At 41.6% G+C, this 26045-nt stretch overlaps 1 protein-coding gene across 1 annotated transcript in view; it reads left to right on the top strand.

The window, feature by feature from the left end:
• Nucleotides 1-26045, top strand: part of SLC6A3 (solute carrier family 6 member 3) — an 87224-nt gene that overhangs the window by 21219 nt on the left and 39960 nt on the right. The window contains exons 4-8 of the mRNA XM_040353528.1: nt 4873-5011; nt 6392-6526; nt 12714-12817; nt 21163-21287; nt 24555-24667. Coding sequence (XP_040209462.1) covers nt 4873-5011; nt 6392-6526; nt 12714-12817; nt 21163-21287; nt 24555-24667 — 616 coding nt within the window. The remainder of the gene's footprint in view (nt 1-4872; nt 5012-6391; nt 6527-12713; nt 12818-21162; nt 21288-24554; nt 24668-26045) is intronic.

Raw genomic sequence — 26045 nt, 5'->3', positions numbered from 1 at the left:
GGAGGTGAAAATGCCCGGTATTGAAGTAGGAAATTTGACAAGTTAATCATTTACCTCTATTCACTCAAGTAAGATTAATCAGCATTTGCCTGACATTCCATAGTCACATTCACCAGATCTAAAATAGTATGAATGCGCATGTGATGAATTCAGCAAAGCCATTGAGTCTCACTTTTAAAGGAACCATGCTGCAGCTGAATCTGCCCATGTGCCCTGTCCATGGTGCTGAAACATTTTTTTTTATCTCAATTTTAGTACTAGGAGGCTAACTATCACCTTTTTAATGCAAAACAAACTAAAAGAAAATGAGAATATCCCTGCCCACTCCTCTGAGAACTAACTAGCCCTCCACACTTGCCATGCAGGCATAGCAAGTGCATGGAGAGTGTGCAGCCCCTTGCAATGCTTATAACAGCCTACATGCCCTTCAGTCTTGGGGTAGTACTTTCCCCCAAAGCAGAGATCGCCTTATCAAAACACCAGTTCCTGACACTCAAAGGGACCTAGACTCTTTGGCACCGCGGGTGCCCAAGGGAGGCATGATAGTAAACGAAGGAACTATTGTCATCTCGTTCCTTGTGAACCAGTTTTAGGGGTCTCTTTAACCAGTTCAACATACATGTATAAAATAAGTTAAAAGTGGATAAAAACACAGCACATTTAAAAATGTTTTATTAAACTTTTTTCTTACTAATATTTATCTTCCAGCTTTTAACAGTGTTTGAAGACTTCCCATGGTGGGTCAGGGAAAAGAAGTCTGGGTTCTACCTTTTCACTGCTCAAGCTCTGTTTGAGCATTAAAACTACAATACAAAATATATTTGGGATGGAACTTTGGGCCTGATCCACAAAAACCGGCCGTAACTTAACTTTTGCCATTTAAGTTACACCGCCGCAAAATCTCTACCTAAGTGCCTGATCCACAAAGCACTTACCTAGAAATTTTCAGCGGTGTAACTTAAATCCGTCCGGCGCAAGGCGTGCCTAATCTAATGGGGTGAGTCCCATTTAAATTAGGCGCGCTCCTGCGCCGGACGTACTGCGCATGCTCCCGACGCGATTTTCCCGACGTGCTTTGCGCGAAGTTACGTTACGCCGAGTTTTGTGAATCGCGCCGGGTAAAAAAAGTTGCGTCGGGAAAAAAAAGAGATGCGGCGGGAAAAAAAAAACGTAAAAAAAAAATTTGACAGGGTCGCGGGAAAGAAGGGTCTACTTTTACATGATGTACTAACTTTACACTTTGTAAAAGTAGCCCTAATTTTGTGTTTGCAAACTAACAACTTACGGAGACCGCTTCGTGGATCTCCATAAGTGCTAATTTGCATACCCGACGCGGAATTTCGACGAGGAAGTAAAGTATCATCAAGTGAATCACAGAATAATTAAATTTTCCTTCTAAATGTAGAGTGATTACCGTATATAACATTGTTTTGACATTTTCTTGTAAATAGGTGACTTTTCCTGTAGGGTGGGACTGATACATAGAATGATTCTGTTGGGTATACAGTAATGACCATGGGGGAATTGTTGGTTTTAATGTACATTTTAATGTGTATTGTTTTGAAAAGTGTGTTTTTTGGAATATAATGGCGGTGATTTACTAAAGGCAATGTGCAGTTGCACTCTGCAAGTGCAGTTGCTCCAGAGCTTAGTAAATGAGGTAAACCTTAATTGTGCAAAGTACTGTATACCCAATATGAAAAAAAAAGGCATTTTTGCTTGCACATGATTGGATGATGGAAGTCATCTGAGCTTTTGCTTATTTACTAAGCTCAGGAGCAACTGGACTTGCTAAAAGGACTTGCTTGTCTTGCAAAACGCTCTCAAACCAAGTTAATCTCAAACCAAACATACCGTTTTACTGTATATGCCTAGTAAATCAATCCCACTGTATGTTGTTTGTCAGTACATGTTCAGCCGCCATTTTCTTATTCCCAGTAATTGAAAATGGGGAGGGTAGTGCTGCGCTAATCAGTGGTGAATGGATAAGTGAATAAACAGGTGGGGGAGGGGGATGAAAGTAGGTGTAATTGAAATGAGGAGCAATATAGCCCAAATGGCATCAGCATAAAAATAAATATAAATGATCAGTGAACAATAACAGTAATGGTGCAAATCATATAACTACACAGGTTCCTCTTAATGTGATGAAATACACTATAAGTAATGGTGCAAAAAAAATTCCAGGTAACTGTGCTAAGTGACACTCCTATACTGGTGATAAACAGTCCATCAACAGAGTTTGAAAAATATTAGCAAAAAATATAAGTACAATTTCAAAAGTCCAAGAAAGCAAAAGTGCAAGTGTAGGTCCGCAATATGGAGTGAGAGGAAAATGGGTATCCAGTGATCCTTTTAGGGTAAGTAAGGATGTCCCCTTACCTTACTGCTGTAAGGTAACAGCATATAGATCCAACCACATTAGATGGTTCACTCGATGGGCTCTGATCCAACAACGGCAGGTCCTCCTTGGAGTTCTCGTCCCAGATTGGTCAGTTTCTCGCCCCAAAGAAATAAAGCATCGATGGTGTGATACCGTTTTAAAAATTTTAATTCTCAAAGAAAATAGACAGGGGTACTCACATAATCCAAAATACAATTGAGCATGTAAAAAAGAGGGGCAATCTGTCGCCAACGTCACCTCCGATACCTCTCAGTGGACTCATGCGCATTCGTCACTATCATGTGACTTCCTACTCCTGAGGAAGTCACATGATAGTGACGAATGCGCATGAGTCCACTGAGAGGTATCGGAGGTGACGTTGGCGACAGATTGCCCCTCTTTTTTACATGCTCAATTGTATTTTGGATTATGTGAGTACCCCTGTCTATTTTCTTTGAGAATTAAAATTTTTAAAACGGTATCACACCATCGATGCTTTATTTCTTTGGGGCGAGAAACTGACCAATCTGGGACGAGAACTCCAAGGAGGACCTGCCGTTGTTGGATCAGAGCCCATCGAGTGAACCATCTAATGTGGTTGGATCTATATGCTGTTACCTTACAGCAGTAAGGTAAGGGGACATCCTTACTTACCCTAAAAGGATCACTGGATACCCATTTTCCTCTCACTCCATATTGCGGACCTACACTTGCACTTTTGCTTTCTTGGACTTTTGAAATTTTACTTATATTTTTTGCTAATATTTTTCAAACTCTGTTGATGGACTGTTTATCACCAGTATAGGAGTGTCACTTAGCACAGTTACCTGGAATTTTTTTTGCACCATTACTTATAGTGTATTTCATCACATTAAGAGGAACCTGTGTAGTTATATGATTTGCACCATTACTGTTATTGTTCACTGATCATTTATATTTATTTTTATGCTGATGCCATTTGGGCTATATTGCTCCTCATTTCAATTACACCTACTTTCATCCCCCTCCCCCACCTGTTTATTCACTTATCCATTCACCACTGATTAGCGCAGCACTACCCTCCCCATTTTCAATTGCTTATGGTTTGATACACCTTCCAGTGCCGCAGCTGTACCTCCACTTCTCATCACTTTCATTTCCCCTCCCCCTTTCTTCCCCTCTCTGTTTCCCCTCCTTTGATAAGCGCGGTAATATCCATTTTTCCATTATTCCCAGTAATACCATAAGGTTGTTTTTTTTCTTCATAATTGTTGCAAAGGTCTTTCCACTGGATTGTAGATATCAGCTGTGTGGTAGGGAGTGTCTGGTCCCTGTAGTCACATACATTTGGGTTTTGTATTAAATCCACTTTAACTGTTTTCGCTTGGTTTAAAGCGGAGGTTCACCCTAAAACATCTATATACCATTAAATCCAGCATACTGCCGACATGTACAGTATGCTGTTTTTTTTTTTTTTCGCTGTACATACCTTCTTATAGTTCTTTTTCACCCAGCTTCCGGGTTCTCACTACCGCCGGGAGTAGGCGTTCCTATGAAGAGGCGTAGATGATTGACGTGCGGATAAGGCGCGTCACGCGTTCCAAAAATATCCGAACTGGGACTCGGCTCTATACGGCGCCTGCGCAGTCAGCTCTACACGGCTCCTAGTCTGTGCGCAGGCGCTGTATAGAGCCTAGTCCGGCTATTTTCGGAACGCGTGATGCGCCTTATCCGCACATCAATCATCTACGCCTCTTCATAGGAATGCCTATTCCCCGCTGGAGTGAGAAAAGAAAAAGAACTATAAAACGGTATGTACAGCGGAAAAATAAAAAATACCAGCCTACTGTACAGTACATGTCGGAAGTATGCTGGATTTAATGGTATATAGATGTTTTTTTAGGGTGAACCTCCGCTTTAAATACGCATTAAATAGAGTAGACAGCCAGCAGTATTTTCTTATTTTACATGATCAAACAAGCCCTTGCTTCCCCCATTGCCTAATTAGTTGCATGGAATTAGTTTACATGGGCTTTGCTGCCCCAAAATTGTATCTACAATGGATATATAAAGTCTACACACCCCTGTTTATTTTTATCCCCCCCCCCCCCCCCCCCGTAAAAGTGTTTAGTTTGTTTTTCAATTGAGATGTACAGTTTATAGGTCATGTTAAAGATGGAACATTTTCAGAAATGATTTATCTTTGTCTCATTTTTTTACATCACAGAAACCTTACATTTTAACAGGGGTGTGTAGATTTCTTATATCCACTGTATCATGTCTGTTCTGTAGGGTGCCATGTGGAATTTTAATATTGTCTTAGGAAACTGTTACCATAACCAAACACTGTATACTGTTCTTCTTTCCAATACGGATTTCTGGCTGACAGAATGATAAAGTGATAAGCTCTGTAAACCAATCAATCACCCATCCCCTGGTTGCAGCACAGGGGTCATATTATCTGCATTAGACAAGTTGCTCCAACATTTTTTCTCTCTTTCTGTTTTAAGACGAGGTGTTCTGCATCTTCATGAAAGCCAAGGAATCCATGATTTAGGACTTCCACGCTGGAAGCTGACATCTTGCCTGATTATTGTGATTGTATTCCTTTATTTCAGTCTATGGAAAGGGGTGAAAACTTCGGGGAAGGTATACTCATTCTTTCAATGTTTTTAATACCTAAACACATTTTTAGACATCTTCAGGATATCACATGGAAGGGTTGTTTGAAGATGAAAGCCAAAAAAACAACAACTGAATAATAAAATATTTGTCTTTTAATCTACTTAGAGTTACGTGAATTGTTGTATCCAAAGGTATAACTATAGTCCTACCAGTCCACATATCTGCTGTGGGACTAGTAAACGTGGGGGGGGGGGGGCAGGGGGCTCAAAAGGGCTGGGTGTAGAGGGTAAGCAGTTTGCCAATACATTAAGTAACACCAGACTACTTTTTATAGTTTCTGCCCCATCATGGGCTTAGTTCTCCTGCCCTTCCATCTTCATTTCTTGTATGTGCTACTTATTACATAGTTACATAGTCAAGTTAAAAAAAGACACACATTCATCTTGTTCTACCAATAACTGTTGATGGTCCCCCTGTCAGAACATACTATCTCAGCAAAGGAGATCGCTGTACTAACATTGCATAGTTACAATAGTATAGGATTTCTTCCTGGGGACTTCAGCTCTTTTTCCTTTAACACGCTGGGTAAAGCGAATAGTGTGTACTAGTGTGTGGCGCCGTCAAACCTGCATTTATATGCATTTAAGGGACATTTCTAAACACATAAAAAATCCAGGTAATGATTGTTTAACCCCTTGGCACCAGCTGTATGCAAATAAGCGGCCTCTCGGCACCTGGTCCTTAGCACCGAAGGGCCACATATTTGCGTGAATTGCTCCCAATATACCTGTGCGGAGACCGTGCGTGCTGTGTGCTCCCGACACAGTTACCACTGCCTAACCGAAACCTCCCGATCACTCCTTGTGTGACAGCCAATCACGGCGGTCATGCGATCTTAAGCCACGCCCCGTCTCTCTGTGTCATAAACTTCTTAAAGGGCTGGGAGATGCCGGCATTAAGAGGTTAATGGTGCCATTCAAAGTCAGCATTTTACCTGTGTTCAGGTGCTCAGGTTAAGTTCCTTTAGAACAGGGGTGTCAACGGTCCTCCAGCTGTTGCGAAACCCATCATGCCTCTGCCTGTGGGAATCGTGCTTGTAACTGTCAGCCTTGCAATGCCTCATGGGACTTGTAGTTTCACAACAGCTGGTGGGCCACCACTTTGAGACCCCTGCTTTAGAGGAAACAGAATTCTATGCATCCAGATCCCAATAGAAACATTAAATGTGGCTAAATGTAATTTCTCGCTGTCATGGAGCAACTTGCATAGTTATTTTCTGAAATGTATCAATTGTATTTATTTTCTTACATTTAAAAATAACGAAGCATAATATACTGTATGTTGATCATTCCCAACCTTTTTGCTTTTCTGGTACCTTACTTTGTCATTTAATTTTGTTTCCAGGTAGTATGGATTACAGCGACGATGCCTTATGTTGTCCTGACCGCATTGCTGCTTCGTGGTATAACACTTCCCGGTGCCATTGATGGCATCAAAGCTTACTTAAGTGTTGATTTTCTCCGTCTTTGTGAGGCATCGGTAAGTTTATTATACCCTACAATTAAATGAATCTGGCTGTATTTGACTTTGGTTCTTTCCACTGTGTTGTCAACAAGCTCAACATTTACCTTTTTAATTTCACTGTTAAATACTAGCCTTGGTCTCTGTCATATTCAGGGACTTCACCTTCTGACAAGCTTGTTGTTTGAGCCACACCTGAGGGTACTTAAAGACACCTTACATAGCTGTTTATTGTGTGGATGTTTCTGCATCCCACCCTGTACATCTTACAGCTACTGCATCTGGATTAGAGGAAAGCTGAAAGGTGGGCAGAAGATGAGTCTGCCTTGGGTGCATCAATGAAGGCAAGGATCAACAGGACCAGATTCCTGCATCATCATTTTGCCCAACTGGCAGCTCCTAAGTCGTTCTCTGGTTATCATTCCTGATCCCTTGTGCCAAGCTACTTTTTATAATTTCTTCCCCATCATGGGCTTAGTTCTCCTGCACTTCCATCTTCCTTTCTTGTATGTGCTACTTAATATATATAGTTACATAGTCAAGTTGAAAAAAGACACACGCCCATCTAGTCAGGGCTGTCTTACTGAGAGGGCACCCCTGGGCACAGACCGGTGTGCTCCTGGGGCCCCATTAGGGCTTGTTCTGTCACAAACTTGCAGGATGTGGGGTGAGGTGAGCTGGAAGGACTGCATTGTGTTGTCTCTGCATGGACAAGTGACAACTATCAGTGGAGCACAGGGGCTGTCTGGTCGGTCGGGCAGACACTTTTATCCTGCCTGCGGAACTGGCTGTCACTTCTCTCTCTCCTCTCCTTCACTCTGCTCTGAGTAAACTGAATGTCGGCAGCTCCACCTCCATGCTCTCCACGGCAGCAGGTTGGGTGCACAGTGAAGTTTGCTGCCTGTGCCGATCCTGCAGTCTCACTCCCCATTCTCACAGGAGGATTCAGAGTGAACAGCACTGGACCTCAATGTGCTGAAAACCCCTGTAAACTGACCAATCCATGATTCCCTGCTGTGCCCAGGCTAGAAACCCCACCCCCTGATGTGCACACACACACACACAGCATGGTGCTAGATAGTGCATGGTTTTTGAAGCTGCAGCATGAAAACTGCAATTGGAGGAGACTAGAGGCTGGAAAATCTGTAAGTCCACTGTGCAGACACCCCCCTCAACTTAACATATGTCCTTTTCTACTACTACTATGCGGTGCAGAAATTGCATGCAACTTTGAACAGGAATCGCACCACGGTTCTCCTGCGCAGCATTATGTACCTAGTACACGATCCTGCACTTTCAGGTCTGGGGCCCCCATGCACGCCACTGGCAATCCACTGCCACTGTGATTTGACACAGCGGGTGCCAATCAGCAGATCCAGCAGACTCAATGTCCGCCAGCACCTGCCAATAGTTCTGGACACAAGCAAAACGGCAGTCTGCTTATGTAAACAAGACAGACTGCCGTTCTGTCAGTAGGGAAGGTATTGATCCTGTGTTTCTGCAAAGCAGGTATATGAATCAATGCCTTCCCTTAGTAAAAGCTCCTCCCCCACAGTAACCAAGCACAGGCTAGGTACGCAGTTGGCAAGCACTCCCTAGTCACACAGTTAACCCCCGGGTGTCATTAGTACAGTGACAGTGCATGTTTTTAGCATTTATCACTGTATTGGTGTCACTGGTCCCCAAAAAGTGTCACTTAAGCCTCGTACACACGATCAGTCCATCCGATGAGAATGGTCTGATGGACCGTTGTCGTTGGTTAACCAATGAAGCTGACTGATGGTCTGTCGCGCCCACACACCATCGGTTAAATAACCGATCGTGTCAGAACGCGGTGACGTAAAACACAACGACGTGCTGAAAAAAATGCTTCCAAGCATGCGTCGACTTGAATCTGAGCATGCGTGGATTTTTAACCGATGGTCGTGCCTACTAACGATCGTTTTTTTTCCTAACGGTTAGGTATCCATCGGTTAAATTTAAAACAAGATTGTTTTTTTTTAACTTATGGATAAATAACAGATGTCTGATGAAAACGGTCCATCAGACCGTTGTCCTCTGGTTAACCTATCGTGTGTACGAGTCCTTAGTGTCCGATTTTGTCTGCCTCAATATCATAGTCTCACTATAAGTCACTGATCATCACCATTACTAGTAAAAAAAAATCTATCCCATAGTTTGTAGATGCGATAACTTTTGAGCAAACCAATCAATATATGCTTATTGGGATTTTTTAACCAAAAATATGTAGCAGAATACATATTGGCCTAAATTGATGAAGAAATTTGATTTTTTACATTTTTTTATTGCAAATGTTAAAATAAAAATTGCACAAGTAAATAAATACTACCAAAAGAAAGCTCTATTTGTGGGGGGAAAGGGGACATCAATTGTATTTGAGTAGAGTGTCGCACGTGAAATTGTCAGTTAAAATAACGCAGTGCCTTTTACCAAAAAATTGCCTGGTACTGAAGGGGGGTAAATCTTCCGGAGGGCAAGTGGTTAAACAAACTTTATTGAAATGTCACACTGACATTTCATAAAGTTCAATTGGCTGCAATGCTGTGAATTGGACATGCCAGAGACAAGGCAGTTTCCGTGTCATGCGGTGGGATTATGCTGAAATAGCCACCCAACACAGTCCCACCACATCTGGTGTAAAATCTACTTTAACCACTTGCTACCCACCCGCTGTCGTTTTATTGAGAGTAAGCAGCCCAGGCAGGACAGTCAACATATTGGTACATGCCATGCCATGCTGTGATTTGACATAGCACAAGTTAATCAACAGGTTTCACCCAATGTTTTTGAAGGAATCCTACTGATCAGCTGTGTCCAATCACAGCACAGAGTTCTGTGTTAAAAAACACACATAACTCTGTATACAGAACAGCGATTTGGCAAGCAGGGAGAAAAAAACGCCAGTTCTGTGAGTAAAAGCAGCACATATTACACACATTACAATTGCTAGGCACACAGTTAACCCCTTCCCAGCCAGTGTCATTAGTACAGTGTCAGTGTATAGTACTGTATGACTTTTAGTGGGACTGTGATAGGGTAGCAGGCAATCTGGCGCTAACAGACCCTCGCAGGGAGGTACACTGACTAACTGACACTGACATCACTAGTGACACACATACAGTGATCAAATATAATAATTAATATAAAACTTTTTATACTGTTTGTTCAAATTTATCAACTATTTATACTATCATTCTTGCGAGTAGGTGCGTAAATTAGGGAAGGCTTGTAGGGGCCCCCAGCACATTACTTTGCCCAGGGGCCCATGATGCTATTAAGATGGCCCTGCATCTAGTTCAACCAATAATTATGGATGGTTCGCTTTTTGACAAAGATATGGCAATCACATTAAAAATTCTCCACTGGTGTAAGGGGGTAGGTGAGCTTTGTGGAGTAATCCAGTATTGAGCACAGTCCCATTCCCAAGGAGGCAGAACTGTCTGAAGCCACCTTCCTGTAGCACACTGAAGAGAACAAAAATAAATATTATCAACGCTTCGCACAGCCGTTTTGGGTATGTCTTGTAAGCTGTTACTGCCTGAGGGGCCATGTTATGTAGTTTATCACTGTCTGCAGAAAAAGAGTCTGTCACATGATGTATTGCTGCTTGGAGATTGGGGAGTAATGTTTCAAAGTTCATGCATTTTTATAGACACTATAACTGGGGGGGGGGGGGTTATTGTTAGGATTATGATGATGGCTAAAACCTTACAATGCTGGTAGGTACCATGTAGCATTTATGAGTAGTAAATATGAAACAATTGACTCATGGGTAATAAAATGTGAATGTAAAGGAATGTCTTTATAATATTCTTTCCTAATAGATGGAAAATATTTTCTGGATGCCAAGTTTCACTGACTATGGTCTTGATTTATCGATCTACATTAGCAGTTTAGGCACATTAATATGTGCCTAAGGGTTACTAGAATTGGCTATCAGAATCATGTGTCAGTTTAGTTTTCCTGAAGTGTTTATTAGCAAACCTCTAGCATCTTGATGAATTAGTGTCCAAGTGTGTCCGTAAGATCATAGAAACATTATATATATAACTAAATACACAACAAACATCATGTAGCTGAAAGCACAGACCCCAACATACATGCCCCAATCTTCCTCTCTATACCCCAGTGCACAGGCAAACATCACTTTTATTTGTGACAGCTCATGTTAAAATCTACACAAGCAATTATTGGAATCAGAGGAGTGACTCATTCAATTTCCAGATGACTCTGGTTTAACTTTTTAGTCAAACAAAGCCAGATATACTGTAAGACAGACTTTCTCTGCTGTGTTTTCTCTTTATACAACCCATAGTGCTTTGGGAATTCTTTGTCATGTATTAAATGTTTATTTGTAAAACAAAGACAGTGCCACATATAGCAAAAATATAAAGTAAAGGTTTAAAAATATATAAAAAATAATATATTTTTCCATTGCTATGTAGTACACTTTCCTTTTAACTGAAGATGATTAGATCCAAGTCCTGATTAGACTTCTGGCTGCTGGTAGGTTCCAAACAAATGATATACAGAGCCTACTTTGACAACCCCCTTTTTTGGTAATTTCTCCCTAACTAAGTTATTTTCTTCTGTCTGATTAAACTCATTTAAGGTCTGCAGTAGCTGACGGGCCTAAATGTGTGTACATTTGCATAGAATTGGGCCTTGAATCAGAGCTTTTTTTTATTTACAGAGTCAAAAGCTAAGTTAAACATGTTAAATAGCTAATGACATTACCATATCCTGATTCAGCATTAACTGTTCCCCTTGTGAATGGCCGCAATAAATATACTCAGATCAGCCATATCATTGTGACCACTAACAGATAAAATTAATAAAGTTAATTATTTTGTTACAATAACACTTGAAAGTTGGTGGGATATAATAGGCAGCAAGTGAACATGTTGTCCCTGATGTGTTGAAAGCAGAAGAAAATGGCCAAGTGTAAGGATTTAAGCGACTTTGACAAGGACCAAATTGTAATGGCCAGAACAACTCCAAATTTGCAGCTGTTGTTTGGCATGTTTCCATTCTGCAGTGATGAGGACCTGCCAAAAGTGGTTCAAGGAAGAAAATCGGTGAACCAGCGACAGGGACATGGGCGGTCAATGCTTACTGATACAAGTGGGGAATGAAGGCTGGCCTGTGTACTCTGATCCAGAAGAAGAGCTACTGTAGCTTAAATTGCTGAAAAAGTTTATTCTGGTTGCAATAGAAAGGTGTCAGTGCATCAGTTTGTTGTGTATGGGGCAGGTTGTCCATGTTGACCTGTGTTTACAGCCAAAAGTGCCTACAATCGGCACATAAGCATCAGAACTGAGTACAGAGCGTTGGAAGAAGGTGGCCTAGTCTGATGAATCCTGTTTCTTTTATATCATAGGGGCATGTGCATTGCTTAAGAGATGGCACCAGGATGCAGTATGTGAAGAAGACAAGCCGGTAGAGGCAGTCTGATGCTTTGGGCTCTGTTCTGTTGGGAAACCTTGGGTCCTGCCATGTGAATGTTACTTTAGAGTCCTTACCTTGAAAAGTTAAGGCATGAACCTACTTAATATTAGGTCAAGGGGGACCGACTCAGTATTAGGTGGGTGGTCATATTGTTATGGCTGATTCCAAAGGATGTTTAATGTAGCCAGATTAACAAGAATACCATATTCTTTTTAATGTGTTGGTCTTCATATACCCACATTTGGGAAAGTCGTGTTACCTTGAAATTAAGATTTATAGAAGAAGTGAAAAAAAAAAGTGAACTTTGTCTTTTATGGCCATTTAACACATCCATAACTCTATTTTTTAAAAAGATATTTGGATTAATTGTGCAATCATTTTTTTAACAAACGCACCTTTACAGGTTCCTGACTCAAATTTAATGAAAGAAACAATGCAGCTACTGAGTTCATTTTTTTAATTTGCGATCAATCTGAGCTAATATTTTATTTTCCATAATAAAGAGCAATGGAGGGGCATAATTTCCTTCTTTGCTAGCTCACGACTTGACAACTCAAAGCAATAATCTGAGAAATTGGAATTGGGCTCAGTAATTGGTGAAATTACCTTGTATTCAACACTATCTTTCATCTTTATGCTGAATGAGTTTCCTGCAATTATCTCTAATAACAGCTCTCCCTCTCTCCCTCCTCCTTCCACCATTCTTTGTCTGCCTGCTTCTGGGGACTGTTTAAAGGTTTGGATTGATGCTGCCACTCAGATCTGCTTCTCACTCGGTGTTGGGTTTGGTGTGCTAATTGCTTTCTCCAGTTACAATAAGTTTTCAAACAACTGCTATAGGTAAGTCATAAAAACAATGCTATGATACACTACAGTAAAGTAATGCTATCTAATATGTTAAATAAATTAAATACATCATTAAAATAAAGTTAATCGAAATGCTGACATTATTTACAGTCTATATATAGCTTTTTATATTAAAATGCAGAATATTATTGAGTTATTATCGAGTTCCCATACTATTACATCTAAAGCCACAACGGTTTTATGTAATGTACATTGTATTTTAAACAACCATGTGACCATGCATTATTTCTTATAGTGATGCACAATGTCCATTCTGCCCATTCACTAGTTGACAAGTGGACCTATAATGGAAACTAGGCTTATCATTATGGTAATATCCAGCATGATGAAATTTAAATCCAACAAAATACACTTAAGCGTGACTATTTTGCGATAGTAACGGCAAAATATGCATTCTTCTGCTGCCTGCTCATATGACTATTTCAAAAGCATCTGTCATGAGGTCTCTTCTGTTGAATGAACAACTCTGCCTTAATTGACTCACCAAGAGACTCCAAATAAAGAGACCCCTGGGCCCAGATGTTTACACGGTTCCCGTTCTTCTAAAAAATTATTTTAATTTGATTACTGTATTTATTGGCGTATAACACTCACCTTTTCCCCCTGAAAATAGAGGGTAAACTGTGCCTGCGTGTTATACGCAGGGGGGTGTGAAAAGTTTTTTTTCCCTGAAACTTCCCTCTTAAAGTTAGGGAGCGTGTTATACGCCTGTGCGTGTTATATGCCGATAAATACGGTACTTATAGCCTGCATGCTGATTGCTGAATATCAAAATATTTATGGGTTTATTTTTTCTACAGGTCTGTTTTAAGCCAACCCTTACCACTTTAGAAAACAATGGGTAAACAATATCTATGGCAAAGATTGTTCATATGGTATTGACAATCCTTACCTGCTTTATTTCTATAGATACTAAGACTATGAAGTATGTTAACAGAAATATTTTGAAAGTTAGAGGGAAATACCTTTGATCAGTACAGTACAGTGTTGTAATAAGAAACAATGCACTATCGTTCCATAAGTGTGGTCATTTATGAGAAAAGAAAGTCCCAGTGCATCAAACCAAAAGATTTTTCCTGGCATGGCACATTTGACTTTTTAAAGTAATTAGTAATCTAGCCTCAAGTTTTGAGCACATGTCATGGAAGTGAATCTATTACAGAAGCAGGAAGGTGAAAATATCTTTCTACAGACTAATTACCATACTTCTCAACTCTCAAACTTGAGAAAGGAGGACATTTTTTTAAAAGGGGAAGAATGTGGTTTCAAAAAAGTGGGCATGGGCACATGGGTGTGGTTTACAGATATTCCTGCAGCATCTTCGATAAAAATCCCACCTGACACTGGAAGATTTATCATAATAATGACAGAGACACATTCCACCAAGAAGGCAGTGTTCATTAATAAAAAAATGTTTTTGCTAGCACAGGAGTGCATATTGCACAGAGAACAACTAATAAATTACCCGTTCCTACCAGTAAAAATCCCATATCCCACCCAGTACATCCCTAACTTCCCCTTAGCTCAGACCCTCTTCCATACCCTTTATGTACAGACCCCCCCCCCCCCCCGAGTACAGACCACCCAGACAGCACAGACGCCCCCTCCCAAATCCTTTTCAGTACAAACCCCTCAGTACAGACCACCCCCACAGCACATACCTCTTCCAAGCCTATAATCAGTACAGACTGCTCCACAGTACAGATCCCCTTACTCCCCACCAGTATAGACCCCCCTCTAGTTCAGACCCCCTCCCTCCACACCAGTACAAACCCCCCTCCAGTATAGAGCCCCTCTCCAAAACTCCTCCTTCAGTAAAGGCCTCTTCCCACCCTACCAGTACAGACACCTTCTAGTACAGATCTCCTCCCTCCCCACCAGTACAAACCCCCCTCCAGTATAGAGCCCCTCTCCAAAACGAACCCACTTTCTCCCCAGCAGTACCCAATCCCACTCTAATACAGAGGATCCCTCTAGTACTGACCTCCCTCCTTTCAGTAGAGATTCCCTCTCCAGTACAGGCCCTCTCCCTCCCCAGAAGTACTGACCTCCCTTCTTTCAGTACAGACCCCTCCCAAATGTAAAGACTTCTTCCTCTCTTTAATTAATTCAGCTGGATCCAAGGAGGCACTTCCCTTGGTTTGCCATATGAATGAGCTGTGGGGGGGGGGTGCATATGAATGAGCTAGTAAAGCTTATTTAATAGGAAAATCTTACAACAATTTGCATATAAATGACTCAAACTGTGTGCACAGGGCAGGGTCAAAATGCAGAATGGTCCTGCACTATGCACTGCACTGTACTGCCTCCTGTCCATAGCCTCTTGGCTCAACTTCTGCACTAGGTGCCCGTCCCAGAAAGTAACACCTTCCACTCCATACAGATTCTGTAGTACAAAACTCGAGGCAACACTTAGTTCACTCTTTGGTTAATTCCAAATCACTGGCATTTGCACAGTTCCCGTTCCTTGGTCATGCCCACCAGAATAAAATGGCAATTTCAAAATGTGTGCTTTGAGAGCCTTTATAGCTCCAATTATGGTTTGTATTATATAGTTACATGTAGCACCCCTGCTGCATAGGAGGAGAGTGAGTAGACTCAACCTCCAGCAGAGAGAAGGCTAGCAATGACCTCAGGGTAGATCCATGGCCACAGTAGAGAGCATTACATGGTGAGGAAGGGCACCAGTCACTTAAGGATTTTGAGGATTTATTGCTCTGGCTCACAGGGAGAGAGGGTTAGCGTTAGGTCTACAATAGCAACCAGGCTTCCAGACTCCATTAATCCAAAGTAGTGCCAGGATTCTCAGAGAGCAGACACTTCAGTCCCCGTTCAGCAGACATCCATCAGGAAAAATAAGTGCCAGAACTCCCTGAGAGCCAAGGCCCAGGGTGAGGGAGAGCTCGCCAAGCCACTCCCTGAGCTTTTATAAGCTCCCTCAGCATGCACCACTATAGGAAGACTACTAATGGGAGCCAGAAGTGACATAAATTCTTAAAAGTAAAAGGCTTGCCAAGCCCCATAACTGTGTCCTAGGTGTCTGGTGACATTAGGGTACCACAGCAACTCTGAAATGTAAGGAGACCAAATGCGTAGCTAACAATTGTTCAAGGCTAGTTACCACCCAGAAAATATACTTTAAGACACCCAACAATGTACAGAGTGGCTTCATACATATCTGTGGGACTGATGTGGAAGAGGAGAATCACCAAAGTAGTCGCCACTACTACAGTGATTTCTGTGGTCTTCCAGGTCCTGTTTCGGGGGCACTTACTTGGCGTGGCCGCCATTCAGTGAATGCCATGCATTTTTCTAAATGAATGCAAAGCATTCTCTAATTGGACAAGGTGTTAAGTGGAAATAATAATGACACCAACCCTCCTCTCCACCTTGTCCAATGTGAGATAACTTTGCATTCTTAGAGAAAAATGCAGGGAGTTCTTTGAATTGCAGCATGGGTTTTGGAAAGCTGCAGAGATCACTACTACAATTACTCAGATGCAGTAACTACTCCACTTCCACAGCAGTTCAACAGGTATGAAATACGTATGCTTACTGTGTGATATAAACCATATCACAAAAATGATATTGGGGAACTGAACAAAGTGCAGAGAAGGGCAACAAAACTGATAAGAGGCATGGAGGAGCTCAGCTACGAGGAAGAATTTGAGGAACAAATGATTACTGTGTAAAAATACATAAATGGTCTATATAGGGAACTTGGTATTGAGATATTCACTTTAAAAAAGCTTTTGTTAAGCTCCCCCCCCCCAAAAAAAAATGATCCTGTTCCCTTAAAGCATGTTATACAGCACAGTGCTTGTGCTGTGTCATTTGGCCCCCTCTAACACCAAAATAACTTGGCTGATCCTGTCTGGCTATGCCCTCCCCTCTGTACGCTGACCACAATATATCAGGGCTGCTTAGCCCTGACACCGTGGTGAGAATGTGTGCCTCTGTCATCCACAGCTCTGCTCTCCTGTGTCTGTGTCCCCTCTGTCCTCCTCCCCCTCCCCTTCCTGCTTGTCTATTGTACCAGTGCCCACCCCCCGGCTCCTGCTCCTCTCATATCTGCTACTAAATCCTCCCATCCTCTCTGTACCATAATAACATTATTATGCCTCCGTGTCCTCTGTGATGACCTTAAAGTGGTTGTTAACTCATTTCTACTAAATCCTCCCATGTACCTTTATGAGCGCAGCTCTCATCGCTCAGCTGACTGTCAGCTCTCTATCTCCTCTTTTCCTCTCCTCACCAGCTGATGTCAGCTGGAGGGCTCAGCCCTAACCACTGGAGCTGTAAGCCCAGAAGAGAAGAGAGCTGACAGTCAGCTGAGTGCCGGGAGACGCGCTCATATAGGTACAATCGGGCAGATTTTTTACATAACACAGGCACAGGAACACTTATTATGGTACAGAGAGGATGGGAGGCTTTAGTAGAAGTGGGTTGACAACCACTTTAGGGTCATCACAGAGGAGGTACTCTTTACATCTACAGCAAAAGATGTTTAATTTCCAAATACGGAATGGTTTCTTCACAGTAAGAACTGTGAAAATGTTGAATAGCCTCCCCAAGAGCTTGTTCTGTTCAGCTCAGTAGCTTGCTTCAAGAAAGACCTGGATTATTTCCTAAATGTACATAATTTAACTGGGTACTAACATTTATAAGTAAAGTTGATCCAGAAAATATCAGATTGCCTCTCAGGGGATTCGGAAGGAATTTTTCCCCCTGCTGGAGCAAGTTAGATCAGGCTTTGCTGTTTTTTTTTTTGCCTTTCTCTGTGGGTATAGGATTGTATTTTTCCCCCTTTTATTGGTTGAACTAGATGGACTTGTGTCTTTTTTTAACCAGACTAACTATGTAACTATATACAGTATATCTGGAGTTCAGCTTTAATTTATAGTTAAAGAGTAACTACACCTTTGTTGAAAAAAGGCATTGCCCACTGGGTGATCTCTGTGCATTGCTACAAGGATTTTTACCAAACTTTGTTTCAGATTCCTACATTTTGTTATTCTGAAAAAAACAGCTTTTTGTTTGTATCCATGAGTGAATCTGTATGGGAGTGATTTTATAATTATCAATCAGCTGCTGCACCTACAGGGCTCTAACGAGGAAATTGGCAAAGTCTGCATCCCTTTAGATGTGATCAGTAAGCCAATCACACAAGCAGCAAATTTTATTTTCAGGGGGCGTTCTGTATACTATCTGTGTATAGAAAACCTCCAGACAGTTGAATTGCATTGTATTTTACAGAAAATTACAGATTGAAAAAGAAATGTAATGTTTAATAACAGTCAATCACAATATGACTTGAGTCACAATTGTATACACTATAGTATTTTTTTTATTTACTATACCCCCCCCCCCCCCCCACAAAAGTGGAGTTACCCTTTAACAGTAACGGCTGGCCCTAGAATATGAAAGCATAGTGTATGTGATATGTTCTCTTTAAGGAGATATCAGGCATCTATCAGATCCCTGACGTCATCTCTGCACTTCCTTAAAGCTAACTGAGCACAGATTCTGCTCAATTTCACTCTTCCTCCGCTATAGAGGGGAATGACAGCGCTGAAACTGGAGATGATCTGAGCTGATTGTTTCCGGTGTCATTAGTCAGAGGGATGATTAGCGAATGCATGTTCGCTGATAGCCTGTTACTTTTAATGCTGGCACCCATCATGATGATCCTAGGCACCCAGGAGGGACAAGTGAGCATGGAACACATGGCAGGAGGGGAGGTTAAAGAGGGTGGAGGACAGTGATTATTCTGCAGGCTGTAGAAATGATTGAGTGACTTTACAGTCACCCAAATCACTTCTACTAAAAACCAAACAACCTGAGGAGAAAATGCAAACTACCAGCTGCTGTAGTTGCAGTGGCATTGGCTGCTATAGTTGTTGGGACTCTGTTTACAGGTCAGTGCTGCTGCTTCAACATATTACATCAGTGGCATAGAAAGTATTGGAGGTTTCAGGAATGCTGCTCAAAGCCTACCTATCAATTATTATGATTTAAGTGAGACATACTGTATTTAAAATGACACAGCCTCTTTAGACAATTATTCATTTTTTTACCTAGATCTCGTCTGTGCATTAGTAGAGTGGACTAAAATTATGTTTTTGTTTTCTGGATAAAAACTTGCCAACCACAAGTACCTACTTCAAACCTCCGTAGAGTCGCATTCTGACAGCTCGTAGTACTTAATGTTTTTCTTAAGGCCTGCCTTAATCTGCCTCTATTTTGGCCTGGGTCTGAGGTGCTGGACTGGATGACAGGCCTAGGGTGCCTTAACCTCTAGACCTACCTTACTGGATGCTTAAAAATAGGTCTTATCCACACGAATCTGACTGCTACTAAGAATATCACTGAAGCCACTGGAGCAAAACATGAATCTCCACTGGTCTACCACTTTACCCAAGTTGATCCAATAACTAAAGGAATGTTACTGGGGACAATGGAGTAATACCTGAGCCTCCACAGTTCTGTTTCAGTCACTACCTGGTACAGAGAAAACACAGGAACTTCTGTTGCAATGGATGCTTCTTCTGTCTACTATATATAGGAGAAGGCTGAGCTCCATGGGGTCCTGCAGCTTGAGAAGATGTGCTACTGTTGGATATTTCACCCACCCCTACCCTCTTTGTGTTTTAAATAAACCTTTAAAATCAGTGCAAGAGATACAATCTGTGAAAGATAAAATATGTGACAAATGTGAGGACTATGCCCATGGTAATTCTCATTTGGGGCTCCTACTTGCACTACACAAGGAGGCAATACCAGAAAGAGACTGTACTATGGTCCCATGCTCCCACCTTGCAACTGCTCAGCCTTCAGTTATCACATAGGTACATGTTATCTTAGTAACCTGAAGAGAGAAACATCTAAGGAATTCCAGAATAGGGTTACACATATTGGCAACAAAAATTAAATATACATAGAGTGCTGGCAGGCATTAGTAGACATGACATAGACACTGCTTAGCTAAAGTACAACCAAAGGCAAAACACTTTTTTGGGTTTCGGAAAGAGTCTGTGCCCCAATTTGGGAAATTCACCCTCTCTATATGTCCTGAATACCATTATCATTAAAATTGAAAGTGAAAGAAATTCCCAGATTTTGGGTTGTCCCCTGAAAAGTAATAGAGGGGAAGCCTTCCAATGGGGACACCTGGGAGTCCCCAAGGGTGTACCTTAATTTTCAGAGATATCCTGTGCCTTCCTGTTTTGGTTATGGAACAGGAACCAAAGGGAAATCTTCCCAATGGGACTCAAAATGACCTCCCTTACTCTATTCAATATAAACATTTGTTGCCTATATTTTTTGCTCTTCTTTAACATATTGGCCCAGATTCAAGAAGCACTTGCGCCCGCGCAACCTATGGGCAACCTATGTGCTTACTTGCTCCGGTGTAACGAGTGCTCCTGATTCAGGAACCTCGTTACACCGAATGCAGCCTAGGATGTGACAAACATAAGCCTCCTTATGCCTTCACATCCCAGGCTGCATTCTTGCGTTGGCCGCTAGGGGGCGCGGCCTTTGTGATCGGCGTGTAGTATGCAAATTGCATACTACCACCGATTCACAAAAGTTGCGCGGGCCCTTCTCACGCAAGGTACGGAGTTTCCGTACGGCGCCTTTAGCATAAGGTTGCTCCTGCTATAGCAGGCGCAGCCAATGCTAAAGTATAGCTGCGCCTCCCGCTCGCGACGTTCGAATTTCACGTCGTTTACGTAAGTGAACCGTGAATGGCGCTGGACGCCATTCACGTTCACTTACAAGCAAATGACGTCCTTGCGACGTCATTTGCCGCAATGCACGTCGGGAAAGTTTCCCGACGGAGCAAGCGCTGTTCGCTCGGCGCGGGAGCGCGCCTAATTTAAATGATTCCCGCCCCCGGCGGGATCATTTACATTAGGCAGCCTTGCGCCCGGCTGCTTAGCATATTGCCCGCGCAATTTACGGAGCAACTGCTCCGTGAATCGCGGGCAAAGCGCAATATTTGCGTGGGCGCAGAGAAAAAAATTTGCTCTTTGCCCACGCAAATATTGCGCGATTCTACTTGAATCTGGGCCTCTAAATGCAGTTATCAATAGTATAGGTGCTACCCAACCACAATTCTGGAGGGATGGTTAGTGTGGGGGAGCAAGGGAACATGACACTGCAAATTATATTCTGTACCAGCCCCATAGCTTTTGCAAAAAGTACACTAGATTCACTGAGAGTAATCATTTTAGTTTCAGGATTTGACTGTTGTCTGTCTCTTGTGGTTTCCAAATTTATTAGGCTGTTTCTACCCTGTTTTTTTGTTTTCACAGAGATGCAATTATTACAACATCAGTCAATTCCCTGACAAGCTTTTTTTCTGGATTTGTCATCTTCTCCTTCCTTGGATACATGTCTCAAAAGCATAATGTACCTATTGGTGATGTTGCCAAGGATGGTAAGTATACTGATTGATGCACTGTTCAAAAAACTTAAAGGGAGACTTTGAAAACACATCAGATCTCAATGGGGAAAAATAGCATGCTGGATATCTATACTGAATTTGGAGACACCCCAAAAATCTAAGTGAAAAAATTATGCAGCAGGCTAGTCCATTTTGCTGAAATTTCATTGCAGCAACTTAAAATGGTACTCAGTAGTTTGTATGCCCCCCACATGCTTGTATGCATGCCTGACCACATCGGGGCAGGCTCCTAATGAGACGACGGATGGTGTCCTGGGGTATTTCTCTCAGATCTGGACCAGGACATCACTGAGCTCCTGAACAGAGTGAGGTGCCACCTGGCGGCATCAGATTGATCGAAACATAATGTCCCAGAGGTGTTCTTTTGGATTTAGGTCAGGTGAGCGTGGGGGTCATTCAATGGTATTAATTCCTTCATCCTCCAGGAACTGGCAGCATACTCTCGTCATATAAGGCTGGGCATTGCCGTGCACCAGGAGGAACCCAGGGCCTTCTGTATGAGCGTAAGGGTCTGACAATGGGTCCAAGGACTTCAGCCCATACGTAATGGCAGTCAGGGTGCCATTGTCTAGCCTGTAGAGGTCTTTGTGAGTCCCTCAATGGATATGCCTCTCCAGACCATCACTGAGGCCTCGTACACACGGCCGAGTTTCTCGGCAAAAACCAGCAAGAAGCTTGCTGGGGGTTTTTTTTTTTGCCGAGGAAACCGGTCGTGTGTACGAGGAAACCGACGAGATCCCAAAAAGAAAGCATGTCTTCTTTTTCCCCGACGGGAATGGGAAAATTTGGCTCGCCGAGATCCTCGTCTGCTTCACAAGGAACTCGACGAGCAAAACGATGTGTTTTGCCCGTCAAGTTTCTTGGCCGTGTGTACGAGGCCTGACCCACTACCAAATCGGTCATGCTGAACGATGTTACAGACTGCATAACGTTCTCCACAACTTCTCCAGACCCTTTCACATCTGTCACATGTGCTCAGGGTGAACCTGCTCTCATCTGTAAAAAGCACAGGGCACCAGTGACGGACCTGCCAATTCTGGTGTTCAATAGTAAATGGCAATCAAGCTCCACGGTGTCGGGGAATGAGCACAGGGCTCACTAGAGGTCGTTGGGCCCTCAGGCCACCCTCATGTAGTCTATTTCTGATTGTTTGGTCAGAGACATTCACATCAGTGGCCTGCTGGAGGTCTATTTGTAGGGCTCTGTCAGTGTTCATCCTGTTCCTCATTGCACAAAGAAGCGGATACTGGTCCTGCTGATGTAACTGCCTGCCTCCTGGAATCTACTCCATGCTTTTTAAGACCTTCTGGAAATGGCACGTATTGATGTGCCATCATGGAGGTGTTGGGCTGCCTGTGCAACCTCTATAGGGTTCAGGTATTGCCTCATGCTACCAGTAGTGACACTTACCCTAGCCAAATGCAAAACTTGTGAAAAACAGTCAGAAAAGATGTGTAGGGAAAAAAAATGTCAGTGGCCTCCACTGTAAAACAATTCCTGTTTTGGAGGTCATCTCATTGTTGCCCATCTAGTGCACCTGTTGGTAATTTAATTAACACTGAAGCAGCTGAAACTGATTAACAACCCCCTCTGCTACCTAGCTGACCAGGTCAATATCCCAGGAGTTTAATTGACTTCATGCTGTACTTTGATTAAAAAGTGTTCATTAACTTTTTTGAGCAGTGTATATAAGTTTATGTCCCTTAACCTCTTGTGGACTTTGGGTGACCTGAAAAAACTTCAGCAATGTGCATAGGGTATACACCTTACACCCTGTCCCTCTCTCCCACTGCTTCTGTTCTCCCACAACTCTTGTCAGCAGATCCAAGCTGTCAAAATGGCAGAAGAGACTTGCTCTCTATCACAGCATGGCTGCAGCCACTGGTGTGTAAAACAGATCTTCTGAACTGTGTGGAAATAACCTGTTTTGTAGACATGTGCGTTTCCGTTCGTAACAAATGAATTTTCGTATGAATTTGTTAGTATTCGTACATTCGGATCAATTCGAACATCCGAATAGCTGAAAGTACTAAAATACGAAAATTACGGAAATTACGAATAAGCAAAATAACGAACAAGTGAAAATACAAACGTACGATTGGACAAACTTACTAAAATACGAAACACCGAAACAGCAAAAGAACGAAAATGACATATATAACGAACGATTTGCATTCCATATTTTAAATTCTTTGTCTGTTCATAATTTCGTATATTCGTATTTTCATTCGTATGTTCGTATTTTCATTTGTGTGTTTTGTAAATCCGTTTCTTTGTCTGTAAATTTGTGTACTCGAATCGTTCGAATGGGCACTGGGCAGTGTAGTTAGTGAGTGATGTATCTTACTTAATATCTTAGCCAATCAGCTTATCTCTTTTGTGCTGAGTCACATTGGACAGTGTAAAGCCTCGTACACACGATCGGACTTCAAACAAACTTTTCCGTGGATTTTTGTCCGAAGGGAGTTGGCCGGACTTTTGTTGCCAAAAAGTTTGTCCGTTTGCAGAGTGAACTTTTGTCTGATGAAAACCAAAAAAGTTTGTCCGATAATTTTGAAAACGTGCTCAAGTTTGTTGGCAAAAAGTCCAAACCGTGTGTACGAGGCTTTAATATGGATTAGGTGCGTGTTGAAAATGAAACTAAAATACGAGATTGCGAATGTATTCACGAAAGTACAAAACTACGAATCCATTAAATGAAAATTATTATCTAACACAATTACGAATTTCGAATCAACGAAAATAAATAGACAGAATTACGAATCATTCAGTATAAACGAAAATAAAACTGGTCCGAATAGGAAAACTTGCGTCTTACGAAATTACGAATCTTTACGAATCTACGGAACGAGACAAAACGAAACAAAAAAAAAATACATTTTTTGTTGTACACACGTCTACTGTTTTGAAAGTTTACCATGACCTTTTATCTTGACTTAAGGTTTGTTAAGGTCTGTTAATATGACTGTGTGTAAATTATATTTTGTGTAACTTTATCATTCCAAACAGCAACATGAATGAATTTAATTTATCTTTAGAGAAATGATTGAATGTATGATCTAACCCTAAAACCAAAGTTCAGTATAACTTTATATTATTTATTACACAGTACAGTTTATATTTACTTTAATATGTAACTTCCTGGATTTCTTCAATTCTTTCCTTTCCCTTGCCTCCCATTCCTTCCTGTAATTGGTAGGTGGTTTAATAGTAATGGATCATTTTCTTTATTCCCACCAGGGCCTGGGCTGATATTTATCATATATCCAGAGGCTATTGCTACCCTTCCACTTTCTTCAGTGTGGGCTGTTATTTTCTTTATCATGCTTCTCACTCTCGGAATTGACAGTGCAGTAAGTAAAACTTGAATGCCTTTAATCTATTGCACATCTGTATGAACAAAAATGTACATGTTAATATTTACATCTTTTGGTTAAATGACGTGGTATTACCCTAAAGTAGACATAAACTTTAGATCTATTATTTTTGTAAAAAAATGCTTGTACGTATACTATTTGTAGTTTCTATCAGAAGCCTGTGTGACATTGTAACAACACAGGAGTATAATGGGGAGACAGGAAGTGTCTGGCCAAGCACCTACATGGCAGAATCACTAAAAATTAATGCATTTTAATCAAATAAAAAGAGTTATTATTTTTTTTATTATTTTTTCCACTAACCTTTTAAACTTATATGAGTTAGTGATTGGGTTTACATATACAGTACTATGCAGTCTATGCTTATTATATGGTGTTTGGATAGTGGGAACAATATGACCATATGTTAAATCCTAAAACAAATCATATGTAAACACATTAAAAGTTCATAAGAAAAATTCTAATCCTATTATCTGGTGTACATATAGAAACTTAAAAGAACATCAGAGAAGGCTGTTTAAACATATGGATTCTGTTCCTGGTGGCCTTGTGATTAATGGGTGCAAAAATATTTTTAATGATTTGTTTGATTCAAGTGTTTATCATACATCTTTTAAAGGTGGGGGGGGGGGGGGGGGGGAATAAAGTAGGCAGTGTCTTCACCCAGGACAGGGCCTCTGTGAACAGGTCTGGAAAATTAACCAATAATCTAATCATAGTAATTGGAAGCAGAAGAACTACTGCAACCCGCATATAACATTAACCATAGTAAATGCACACCATCATGGAGATAATATAAGCTTTATATAAGTAATTATAAACAGTAGTACATACATCCAATGTACAGTACAGCCAGGTATTATCAGCAAAAGGCCCAATACAAGTCCTGGTAGAATTGTGCATATATACCCAGTTAGGTATAGTTATTGATAAAGATGCCTCCAGATGAATGTTGCAGCAAAGCTAAGTTGCAGTGGCCCTTGAGGAAGATTGTGATTTGGTGTCTGTCCTTGTGGTGAAGACCTAAAGACAAGATCAGCTGTGATGGGGAGATTATCCAACTGTTGTCCAACCGGCCTGGGATGCAGCTTCTCACATGCAGAAACTGTGGAGAGGCACTGGAATTCAGAGTCAATCTATCTATTCTGTGTTTTAATTCCATTTTAGTAGTTTCTAATCTGCCATGCAACCAGACCTCTAACTACCAAAAGTGAATCTAGCCTACCCTGAATCTAGGCTTTGCTGATTTGGAACCTTAAGCTAAAACTAGCTTTAGAATCCCAGACCAGAAGGAACACGATTACCTAAAATAACAGGAGGCTGCAAATAACTAAAATAACGCTATTGCAAAAAA

The sequence above is a fragment of the Rana temporaria genome, chromosome 5, assembly GCF_905171775.1.
Source record: "Rana temporaria chromosome 5, aRanTem1.1, whole genome shotgun sequence".
NCBI lineage: Eukaryota > Metazoa > Chordata > Amphibia > Anura > Ranidae > Rana > Rana temporaria.
Note: the sequence above shows the minus strand (reverse complement) of the source record. Positions and strands in the feature narration are given on the sequence as shown.